Source organism: Periophthalmus magnuspinnatus, chromosome 3 (assembly GCF_009829125.3).
Source record: "Periophthalmus magnuspinnatus isolate fPerMag1 chromosome 3, fPerMag1.2.pri, whole genome shotgun sequence".
Taxonomy (NCBI): Eukaryota; Metazoa; Chordata; class Actinopteri; order Gobiiformes; family Gobiidae; genus Periophthalmus; species Periophthalmus magnuspinnatus.
The window spans coordinates 1,000,443-1,010,422 of record NC_047128.1 but is presented as its reverse complement, the minus strand read 5'-3'; the positions used below and the strand labels follow the sequence as shown (position 1 = coordinate 1,010,422).

Sequence of the window (9,980 nt, the reverse complement as noted above, 5' to 3'; positions counted from 1 at the left end):
CCAGAGATTGAGACTTCACTTCTGTTTCTGCCGGTGTTCACCATGAAGACTTTTGTCGCACTAATTCTGTTGGGAATCCTAATAAAATCCAGCACATCGAGTGAGTACTCTTTACACGTGGAGTTCATTTAAGATCGATCGTGTTCAGGTTTAACTTAACCCTTCTCCTGTTCTGAGTCACAGTTGTTTTGACGCTCTGATACTCTCTCTCTCTGTCATTTCTCTCACTTTAACTGTGTGATCGGTTTAACAAAAGAGAAAACTTCATCTGGATTCACGATGATTCAGCTTCAAGTTAGAAACCAAAACAAGACTTTATATATGGAACAGTTAGAGCAGTAAACGTGTAGAATGAGATCTGGATCAGTCTTGTTTAAGCTTCGCCTGAGTCTTATAGATAATATAACACATTTATTAGATTCTTGTATTTGCACTTTCTCTTTCTCTGCTGCAGATCTGAGAGTTTATTTGGAAACACATGAAGTTCATTCTGCATTCTTACTGATTTAAACATGACTGAATAAATTAGAACAATGAACTTTAAAGTAGTAAAGCCCTCACCCCATCGGGCAAATATCAGGAAAGTTTGACACATTATCTCAGATTAGATTCATTACACACCTCTGACCAAAGACTGTATGAACAAATGGACTAAGCGTTTGGCTCCAGTCAAGTGAAGCTTATCTCAGCTGGAGCAGTTATAGAAGTGTGCCCATGATCACTTCCTGTTTGAAACACCGTGGCTAGCAGGTTAGCTACATCCATTTATATACATGGTCTATGCCTCTGACACACAGTGAGAGAAGTCTTTATGATTTACAGACCTGCTTCAGCTTTACCTTGGACATGTTCTTGTGTCAAAGCTCGTCGTGTTGGGGAGCAGCTTCTTTTAGTTTTATCATTATGTGTTTTCATCTTTACTGAAATATTCATAAAATACATTTATTTTACATTTAACGTTGATCTTCTTCCCACAGTGATTCACACTCTGAGATTCCTTCAAACATCTTCTTCTCAAGTCCCAAACTTCCCAGAGTTTGTTTCTGTTGGAGTGTTGAATGGTCTGGAGATACTGCACTGTGACAGTGAGATCAGGAGGACGGAGCCCAAACAGGAGTGGATGAAGAGAGTGACAGAGGACGACCCAAACTTCTGGGACTGGACCACTCGGCTCTGTGTGGATTCTGTGCAGATAGACAAGGAAAGCATAGAGAAAGTAAAACGACGCTTCAACCAGACTGAAGGTTTGACACTTTCACTTTGACACAATGAGATAATGGTTTTCTACATTATAATAAAATAACAAGGCTTTGGCACTTTCACTGTCCTGTGTCATTTTACTAGAGTTTTCCCAGAGATTAAAGTACTCTTTGTTAGACTTTCAAACTATCAACAGTAAATATTGTCATATTGATTTTATTAGTTTAAAAACTTATCTGCATAAACACAATAAACATGAGCTCCAGTTTTTCTGAAATTACACTTTTTAAATCCTCCAGCAGCATTAAGCATAAACAGACTCAGGTCCTGATGTTTGTGTTCCAGGTGTTCACATGTTGCAGTGTATGTTCGGCTGTGACTGGGACGATGAGACTGATGACATCACAGTGTACCTTCAGTACGCCTTTGATGGAGAGGACTTTTTTTATCTGAACCTGAGCACAGAGTCCTGGGTCGTTGTTAAACCTGAAGCCTTAATCACTAAAGAGAAGTGGGAGAAAAGTGGAGCAATTCAACTTGCCAAACAGTACATCCACAAACTCTGCACTGTGGGGTTGAAGAACTATGTGCGATATGGAGAGAAGACTCTGAAGAGGACAGGTGAGACGAAACATAAATGTGAAATTAAAACTGCAGGCAGTGATAAAGGGCCTCAGAACTCTTGTGACGGCACTGGTCAGTGGGAGGGCTGTCAATCCAAGCCTGATGTGATAACCATATCTTTTGGACTATACAGTGTTCTGGAGTATCAGCAAAAAAATGCATAATAATGAAGAAAAAACATATAGAAGTCCCAAGTATAAGTCCCATTTTTGGGGATTTTTTTTAACAAAATCCGAGACCACGAATTTTATCTTTAAAAGCAAGTTATAATAACAATATTAAAGCCGCAAGCGGCATCGAACGGCCCTCGCGGGCCGTGCTTCGCACTTGGCCGACCCGGCACTCCCTGTGGGTGGTGCTGACGCGCCACTTGCCTCTGTTTTATTGGGGCTTTGGGCTGCACTTGGCACCAAACAAAGTCAAAAGACATGTGAAGCACTGATGCACAAAATGGAAAAATAAGGGTTTTTACAGGCGTCGCCATGGCAACATTGTGCAAAATACAAACTTGGCCCCCTGGACTTTTTTGACGGTGACTTGAAGAATCACTGTGCCAAATTTTATGTTCGTCGTTGATGGTAATAAGTCGTTATAAGACTTTGAAATGTACGAAAATTTGGAAATTTTCCCATTAGGATAACATGGGCTGTTTTGCGCATCGCCATGGCAACCCAGTGAAAAATATGACATGGGTCTGATTTACTTTTTTGATTGGGATGACATGAAGAGTCATGGTTCCAAATTTGACATCATTGCATGAAACTAATATTGTTCCCATGAATGGGAAAAATTGGGAGGTTTCCCATGAACAGTTACATAACACATGAACACGTACATGAAGCACAGACAGAACTCAACACATGTCTGGTATGTTAATGTAAGATATTAACAGTTAACCAGATAAACTAGCAACAAGTTTACTCTGGATCTTACTCACTAAATCCATGGAATTCTTCATCCTCTGTGTCACTTCTGAACAACTCCACCAATTCTGGAGGTAGATGATGTGCCGCTCCAGAAGGAGATGCCCTCACGAAATTATATATTTTAATAATTTCACATACAAGTCGCATCCACGGACAAACTATGAACAAAAATGCGACTTACAGTCCGGAAAATACTGCATGTTGTGACGTGGTGTGAATATTCTGATGTGACGTCATTCGCTTTTCTGTTTGGGGTCACATGAGGGATGAGTACCACATTAGTCAAGTCTTAGAGTCTCAAAAACATGAAACTTATAAAACATCTTAATAGTTTTAGTGAATACAGCATTTTCAAAACAATAAAAGGAAATACAATGATCTAAATATATTATGTGTTACAGTTAATTCCCCATAGAAGTAAAATACCCGCTGTATATAATATAACTCCTGTGGTGTTGTGTAGAGCTCCCCCTGGTGGCCCTGCTGCAGAAGTCCTCCTCAGCCCCCGTCACGTGCCACGCCACAGGCTTCTACCCCGACACAGCCAGGCTGTTCTGGACCAAGGACGGAGACGAGGTGCTGGAGGACGTGGACCCTGGAGAGATCCTGCCCAACGGAGACGGGACTTTCCAGACCAGTGTGTCCCTGGACCTGTCCTCTGTCCCCTCTAAGGACTGGGACAGGCACCACTGTGTGTTCCAGCTGTTTGGGGACGAAAATAAATATGTGACCAGACTGGACCAGAGCAAAATCAGGACCAACGGTGAGAGGGGGCGCTGAGGAGACCTGAGCACAAACTTAAGATCACACAATTTAATCCAAAATGACAAATGTCGAGTTTATTGTGAAGGATCAGAGTCAAACCCAAAGTCCAGACTGTGGTGACAGTGTGAAGGAGCAGGGAACATCTGTGGAGCTGTTTGCACCAATGAAGCAACTGATACTCAAACTATTGGAGAAATCATGAGTGATTTTGTTGAATATTTTTTTGTTTTTCAGGTAAAAATCCCCCAACCTCCATCATCACAGCTGTGGTCGTTGTGGGACTCATCATCATCATCATCGCTGCAGCTCTGTTTGTGATCAGACGGAAAAGAGGTTGATGTAAAATATTTATGTCATAAGTATGATAATAGTTCATGTTAAAGAGGGGGTATCAAGCAACAAATGTTACGTTGTTCCTCATCAAAAACAAGTACTGTGTAAAAGTATTTGCCCCTTTACCGATTTCTTTTTCTGCACCTTTCTCACTCTTAGTCTTTTCAGATCAAGCAAACTTAAATATGAAACAGAAACACAAAATAAATAAAATTGGCTCTTGAAACTGCATTAAGGGAAAAAAATCCATCTGAACCTACATGACCCATGTGAAAAAGTAAAACCCCCTAAACCAACTGGTTGAACCTCAGCAGCAACAACTGCAGTCGAGCGTTTGTGATAACTGTCAATGAGTTATTGACATCGCTGTGGAGGAATTTTGGCCCACTCTTCTTTGCGGAATTGTTTAAAATCTGCCACATTGGAGAGTTTCTGAGCATGAAGCGCCTTTTTAAGGTCATGCCACAGCGTCTCTATTGGGTTCAGGTCTGGACTTTGATGAGGCCACTCCAAAACCCTCATTTTGTTTTTTAAAGCCCTTCAGAAGTGGACTTGTTGCTTTGCTTTTGTCCTGCTGCAGAACCCAAGTGTCTGCTTCAGCTTGAGGAACTGATGGCTGGACCTTCTCCTTCAGGATTTGTTGGTAGAGCAGAGTTCATGGTTCCTTCAATCTCAGCGAGTTGTCCAGGTCCTGAAGCAGCAAAGCCCCAGACCATGACACCACCTCCACCTTTCACTGTTGACATGATGGTTTTGGGTTTTTTTTTAATCAAATGCTGTGTTCATTTTACACCAGATGTTACGGGATGCACTCCTTCCAAAAAGTTCAACTTTTGTTTCATCAGTCCATAGAATATTTTCTCAAAAGCTTTGGGGATCATCAAGATGTTTTTTGGCAAAACTGAGACGAGCCTTTAGGTTCTTGTTTCGTCAGTCGTGGCTTTTGCCTTGAAACTCTGCCATGTCATTTATGCCTCGTCTCTTTCTCATGGCTGAGTCATGAACACTGATCTTTACTGAGGTAAGTGAGGCCTGCAGTTGTTTAGATGTTGTTCTGAGTTCTTTGTGATCTCTTGGATCAGTCGTCGTTGTGCTATTGGGATAATTTTTGTAGACCGGTGTCGTGAAGGCTGGTGTGAGGCGGACCAAAGAGTGCAGAACTCGGGGCAGATTTACAGTGTTTATTTACAGTTTGCGTAATAAGACAAGAGTTTCTTAAACCAACAGGGAGCGAGGAGCGGGGTGCGAGCTGAGGTCCGGGAATGCGTAGCAGCGAGCCGGAACGGGAACAGAGAGCGGCCAGGACCAGGGCGAGGACGAGACCAGGAACGGAGCCAGAGAGAGCCGAGCAGGGGTAGTCCAAGGAGCGGGAGACGAGGAGGTGGAGACAAGGGGTTGACTGCACCGGAGCTGGAGCGCAGAGTCAGGAGCAGGACCAGAGACCAGGAGCAGGGACGAGCGAGAGAGTAGGAATCTGGGGAGCAGCAAAAATCCAGTAAGCATAAAAAATAAAGAACCAGAATTGCAAAAGGCAGAGCTGGAGCATTCACGTGGACATGTGGACAATCTGGCTCCGAGTGTCAGAAGCTTGTCCATCTTATGCTCTGCAGCAGGTGGAGGTGATTGAAATGAGATTTAGAAATGGCTTTGTGACCTTTTCCTGACTGAGACATGTCAATTACTTGTCTTCTTTTCTGTTCCTGAATTTCTCTGGATCGCGGCATGGGTTCAATATGGCCGACTTCACCTTGTCAGAAATGTTCTATTTAAGTGATGTCTTGATTTGAAAAGTCTGGCATCATCAGGCCTGGGTTTGGCAACTGAACTTCCACAATAATATGATTTATCACAGTTACTTCATCATTTAACAAGGGGGGGGCAGTTATTTTTTCACACAGAGTCATGTAAGTTTGGATAGTATTTTTATCTCCATCCATCCATCCATTTTCTTCCTCTTATCCGGGGCCGGGTCGCGGGGGCAGCAGTCTAAGCAGGGACTCCCAGACTTCCCTCACCCCGGACACGTCCTCCAGCTCCTCCGGTGGGACCCCAAGGCGTTCCCAGGCCAGAGAGACATAGTCCCTCCAGCGTGTCCTGGGTCTTCCCCGGGGCCTCCTCCCGGTGGGACATGCCCAGAACACCTCCCTAGGGAGGCGTCCAGGAGGCATCCTGAGCAGATGCCACCTCAGCTGGTTCCTCTCAATGTGTAGGAGCAGCGGCTCTACTCCGAGCTCCTCCCATGTGACCGAGCTCCTCACCCTATCCCTAAGGGTGCGCCCGGCCACTCTGCGGAGGAAGCCCATTTCAGCCACTTGTATCCGCGATCTTGTCCTTTCGGTCATTACCCAGAGCTCATGACCATAGGTGAGGGTAGGAACGTAGATTGACGGTAAATCGAGAGCTTCGCCTTCCGGTTCAGCTCCTTCTTTACCACAACGGACCGATACAGCGACCGCTCTCCACCCGCACTGTAAACAGTGTTGGTGAAGCACTGCTTCCCCCTCCTGAGGCGTCGGACGGTTTGCCAGAATCTCTTTGAGGCCGTCCGATAGTCCTTCTCCATGGCCTCCCCGAACTCCTCCCAACCTGAACATGGCCCACTCGGAGTCCATGTCTCCAACCTCCCCCGGGATCAGGGAGAAGCTCTCCCGGAGGTGGGAGTTGAAGACCCCCCTGACGGAGGGCTCCGCCAGACGTTCCCAGCAGACCCTCACAATGCGCTTGGGCCTGCCAGGTCTGTCCGGCTTCCTCCTCCACCAGCGGATCCAACTCACCACCAGGTGGTGATCAGTTGACAGCTCAGCCCCTCTCTTCACCCGAGTGTCCAAGACACGTGGTCGGAGGTCAGATGACACGACAACAAAGTCGATCATCGACCTCCGACCTAGAGTGTCCTGGTGCCACGTGCACTGATGGACACCCTTGTGCTCGAACATGGTGTTTGTTATGGACAAGCTGTGACTAGCACAGAAGTCCAATAACAAAACACCGCTCGGGTTCAGATCGGGGAGGCCGTTCCTCCCAATCACGCCCCTCCAAGTGTCACTGTCGTTACCCACATGGGCGTTGAAGTCCCCCAGGAGAACAACGGAGTCCCCGGTTGGTGCACTGTCTAGTACCCCTCCCAGGGACTCCAAGAAGGCCGGGTACTCCGCACTGCTGTTTGGCCCGTAGGCCGACACAACAGTGAGAGACCTGTCCCCGACCCGAAGGCGCAGGGACGCGACCCTCTCGTTCACCGGAGTGAACCCCAACACGCAGCAGCTGAGCTGTGGGGCAATGAGCAAGCCCACACCAGCTCGCCGCCGCTCCCCGCGGGCAACGCCAGAGAAATGGAGAGTCCAACCCCTCTCAAGGAGTTGGGTTCCAGAGCCCAAGCTGTGCGTGGAGGTGAGGCCGACTATATCTAGCCGGTAACGCTCAACCTCCCGCACAAGCTCAGGCTCCTCTACCCCCCCCCCCCCCGCGAGGTGAGCCCCCAGGTATTTTTATCTCAACAAATAAAATCATCACAGAAAAACAGCATTTTACGTTTACTTGGGTTATCTTTGTTTAATATTTATTTATTTGTTGAAATGTGACACATGCAGAAAAGTTTCAAACATGTTAATATGTTGTTTTAGGCAAATATATTTTCAAATCAATACAAGGAAACATGGATCTAAATATGTGATGTGTTACAGTTAATACAACATAGAAGTAAAATACTCCCTCTTTAAATATGAGGTGTTCTTTGCATCATGTTTCTGTGGAACTTCCAAATCTGCAGACGAAAATAAATCGTCTGCAGTTTTGACGTGCCCGTTTGACTTGAATGTTCTTTGGAGACTCGTCCTTTTTGAAGTGAAAATACCCAAATTACTGCTTGGCTGTTATTTCCTGTGAACCTTACACATTGATATTTGTACACACGAACACGTTTTTCTTTTTCTAATAGCAATAATAGTTTTAAGCTTAATTTTTTTTAATGTTCGAAACAATCCTTGACAAGATGCTCAGCTGAAATCTCAGGGGACAAACTGAGTGCTTTTCAAGTGTCTAAAGTTGCGTTCACACTGGGGGGTCAGGGGCGTCGAGTTTACATGCAAAGTCTATGGTAGGCACGCGTCTTAACCTCCCTGCGGCGCGTTTTCAAACGTCTTGAGCATGCACGTGTTGGACGCTCTGTTTGTGCGTCTAAAATGTCACCAGAGTTGAAAAAGCTGAAATTTTAATGTTTGACGCACAGTGTGAACCAATCAGAGACTACGCCCCAGTGATTTAGCAACGTCATTATCCGGAAGAAGTAGAAAGACATCAGCTAGCGGCAACTTAATTATCCTGGCTGCACGGGCTAGCATAAAGGCTAGTCACTGACCCAGACACGCCGCCACACAGCTGATCGCCTCTGCTGATGGGTTTTATCTAATAAATACACTAAAGCCGCTCTCTCAACCTGCTCTGCATCGTACACAAAGACACAGGGGAAAAACACCCAAAGGCAGTAGCAGACGCAACACACGCCCTGGACGTCGGGAGCGTCTGCCCTGAACTGCAAAGGCGTCCAACGTGTTTTTGATTATGTTTATTTAACAATTATTTAACTAACTCAATTAACTTAAAGTGTACCTGACCTGAGTTAGACAAATTTCAATAAAAACACATTTTATGTCATTATATTTATGATTTGACTCAAAATCTTGCCTAGTGTAGCACCTTTGCTATTAGACAGAGGAAAACAAACTACTGGACCAGTGAATGGCTCAAAGGAGAGATGAATGAAATGTAAAAAGAGCCGCAGTCAAGTGCGTGCCCGTTCACTCCCCGCGCGAGTCCGTTCACCCCCCACGCGTGCTCGTTCACGCTGCTTGTCTCTCCGCTGCGCAGCCTCGTGTATGGGGGAGGGGCTTTTGGAAAACTTTACAATAAATAGAGTTATAAAGTGTTCTGAAATAGCTTGTTAGCACAGTCTTGTTAGCACGCTCTTGTTAGCACGCTCTTGTTAGCTCGCTCTTGTTAGCTCGCTCTTGTTAGCACGCTCTTGTTAGCACGCTCTTGTTAGCACACTCTTGTTAGCTCGCTATTGTTAGCTCGCTCTTGTTAGCACGCTCTTGTTAGCACGCTCTTGTTAGCACGCTATTGTTAGCACGCTCTTGTTAGCACGCTCTTGTTAGCTCGCTCTTGTTAGCACGCTCTTGTTAGCACGCTCTTGTTAGCACGCTATTGTTAGCACGCTCTTGTTAGCACGCTCTTGTTAGCTCGCTCTTGTTAGCACGCTCTTGTTAGCTCGCTCTTGTTAGCACGCTCTTGTTAGCACGCTCTTGTTAGCACGCTATTGTTAGCACGCTCTTGTTAGCACGCTCTTGTTAGCTCGCTCTTGTTAGCACGCTCTTGTTAGCACGCTCTTGTTAGTAATTTATAATGTGATTTCACACTAAGAGAGAAAATAGTTCAAAACAGTAAAAGGTTTGAAATAAATAGTAATTTACACAAGCCTTTAAAACACTAGATTTACAGTTAAAAATGTGAATTATACTTTATTTTTGAATAACATTCCTGTCATTTCATTCAAGAGACGTGTAATCACATCATATCATCAGTGATCATCTGCTCAGCCTGGGATCCTCTGTTTTAGTGATTGTAATGCCTTCACTCACCACATGGGGGATTTCACGCTGTTTCTCGTCACTGCATTAAACTCCTGTGAGAGAAACATCGACAAATCACTGATTCTTTCTCACTATTTTCAGATAAAGCTTTCCATGTGTTATAATCTGCACATTTATATTTAACTGAAGCTAAATAAACGTTTATATGTTCATTTTGGAGTTTTCAGACCTTATGTTTTGTTGTAATGTGAACTTGCACTGCGCCATCTAGTGTCCACACAAGATAATGTTACAAAGCTTATTCTATTGTCATTTTATTTTGTATAAGAATATATTAATGTACAAAATAACCAGATATAAATGTTTTATTTTGTTTAATAAAGCTGTTTCTCACATGTTGATGATTTGTCAGTATATAAATGTCACACAGTGTGTATTAAACTCCTGTGTGACAGAAACGACATGTCACTCTGTTTCTTTCTTCCTATTTTCAGGGCAACAACATTTACAGTGTCTGTTTGTTTTTAGGTCTAATGAGCTACAC

At 44.6% G+C, this 9,980-nt stretch overlaps 1 protein-coding gene across 1 annotated transcript; it reads left to right on the top strand.

Moving 5' to 3' along the window:
* On the top strand, nt 1-3,530 carry LOC117392635 (class I histocompatibility antigen, F10 alpha chain-like). Its single transcript, XM_033990751.2, has 4 exons — nt 1-100; nt 978-1,244; nt 1,546-1,821; nt 3,214-3,530. The coding sequence occupies exons 1-4, from the start codon at nt 43-45 to the stop codon at nt 3,528-3,530; spliced, it is 918 nt and encodes a 305-aa protein (XP_033846642.1). The 5' UTR covers nt 1-42.
* The last annotated feature ends 6,450 nt before the right edge of the window (nt 3,531-9,980 follow it).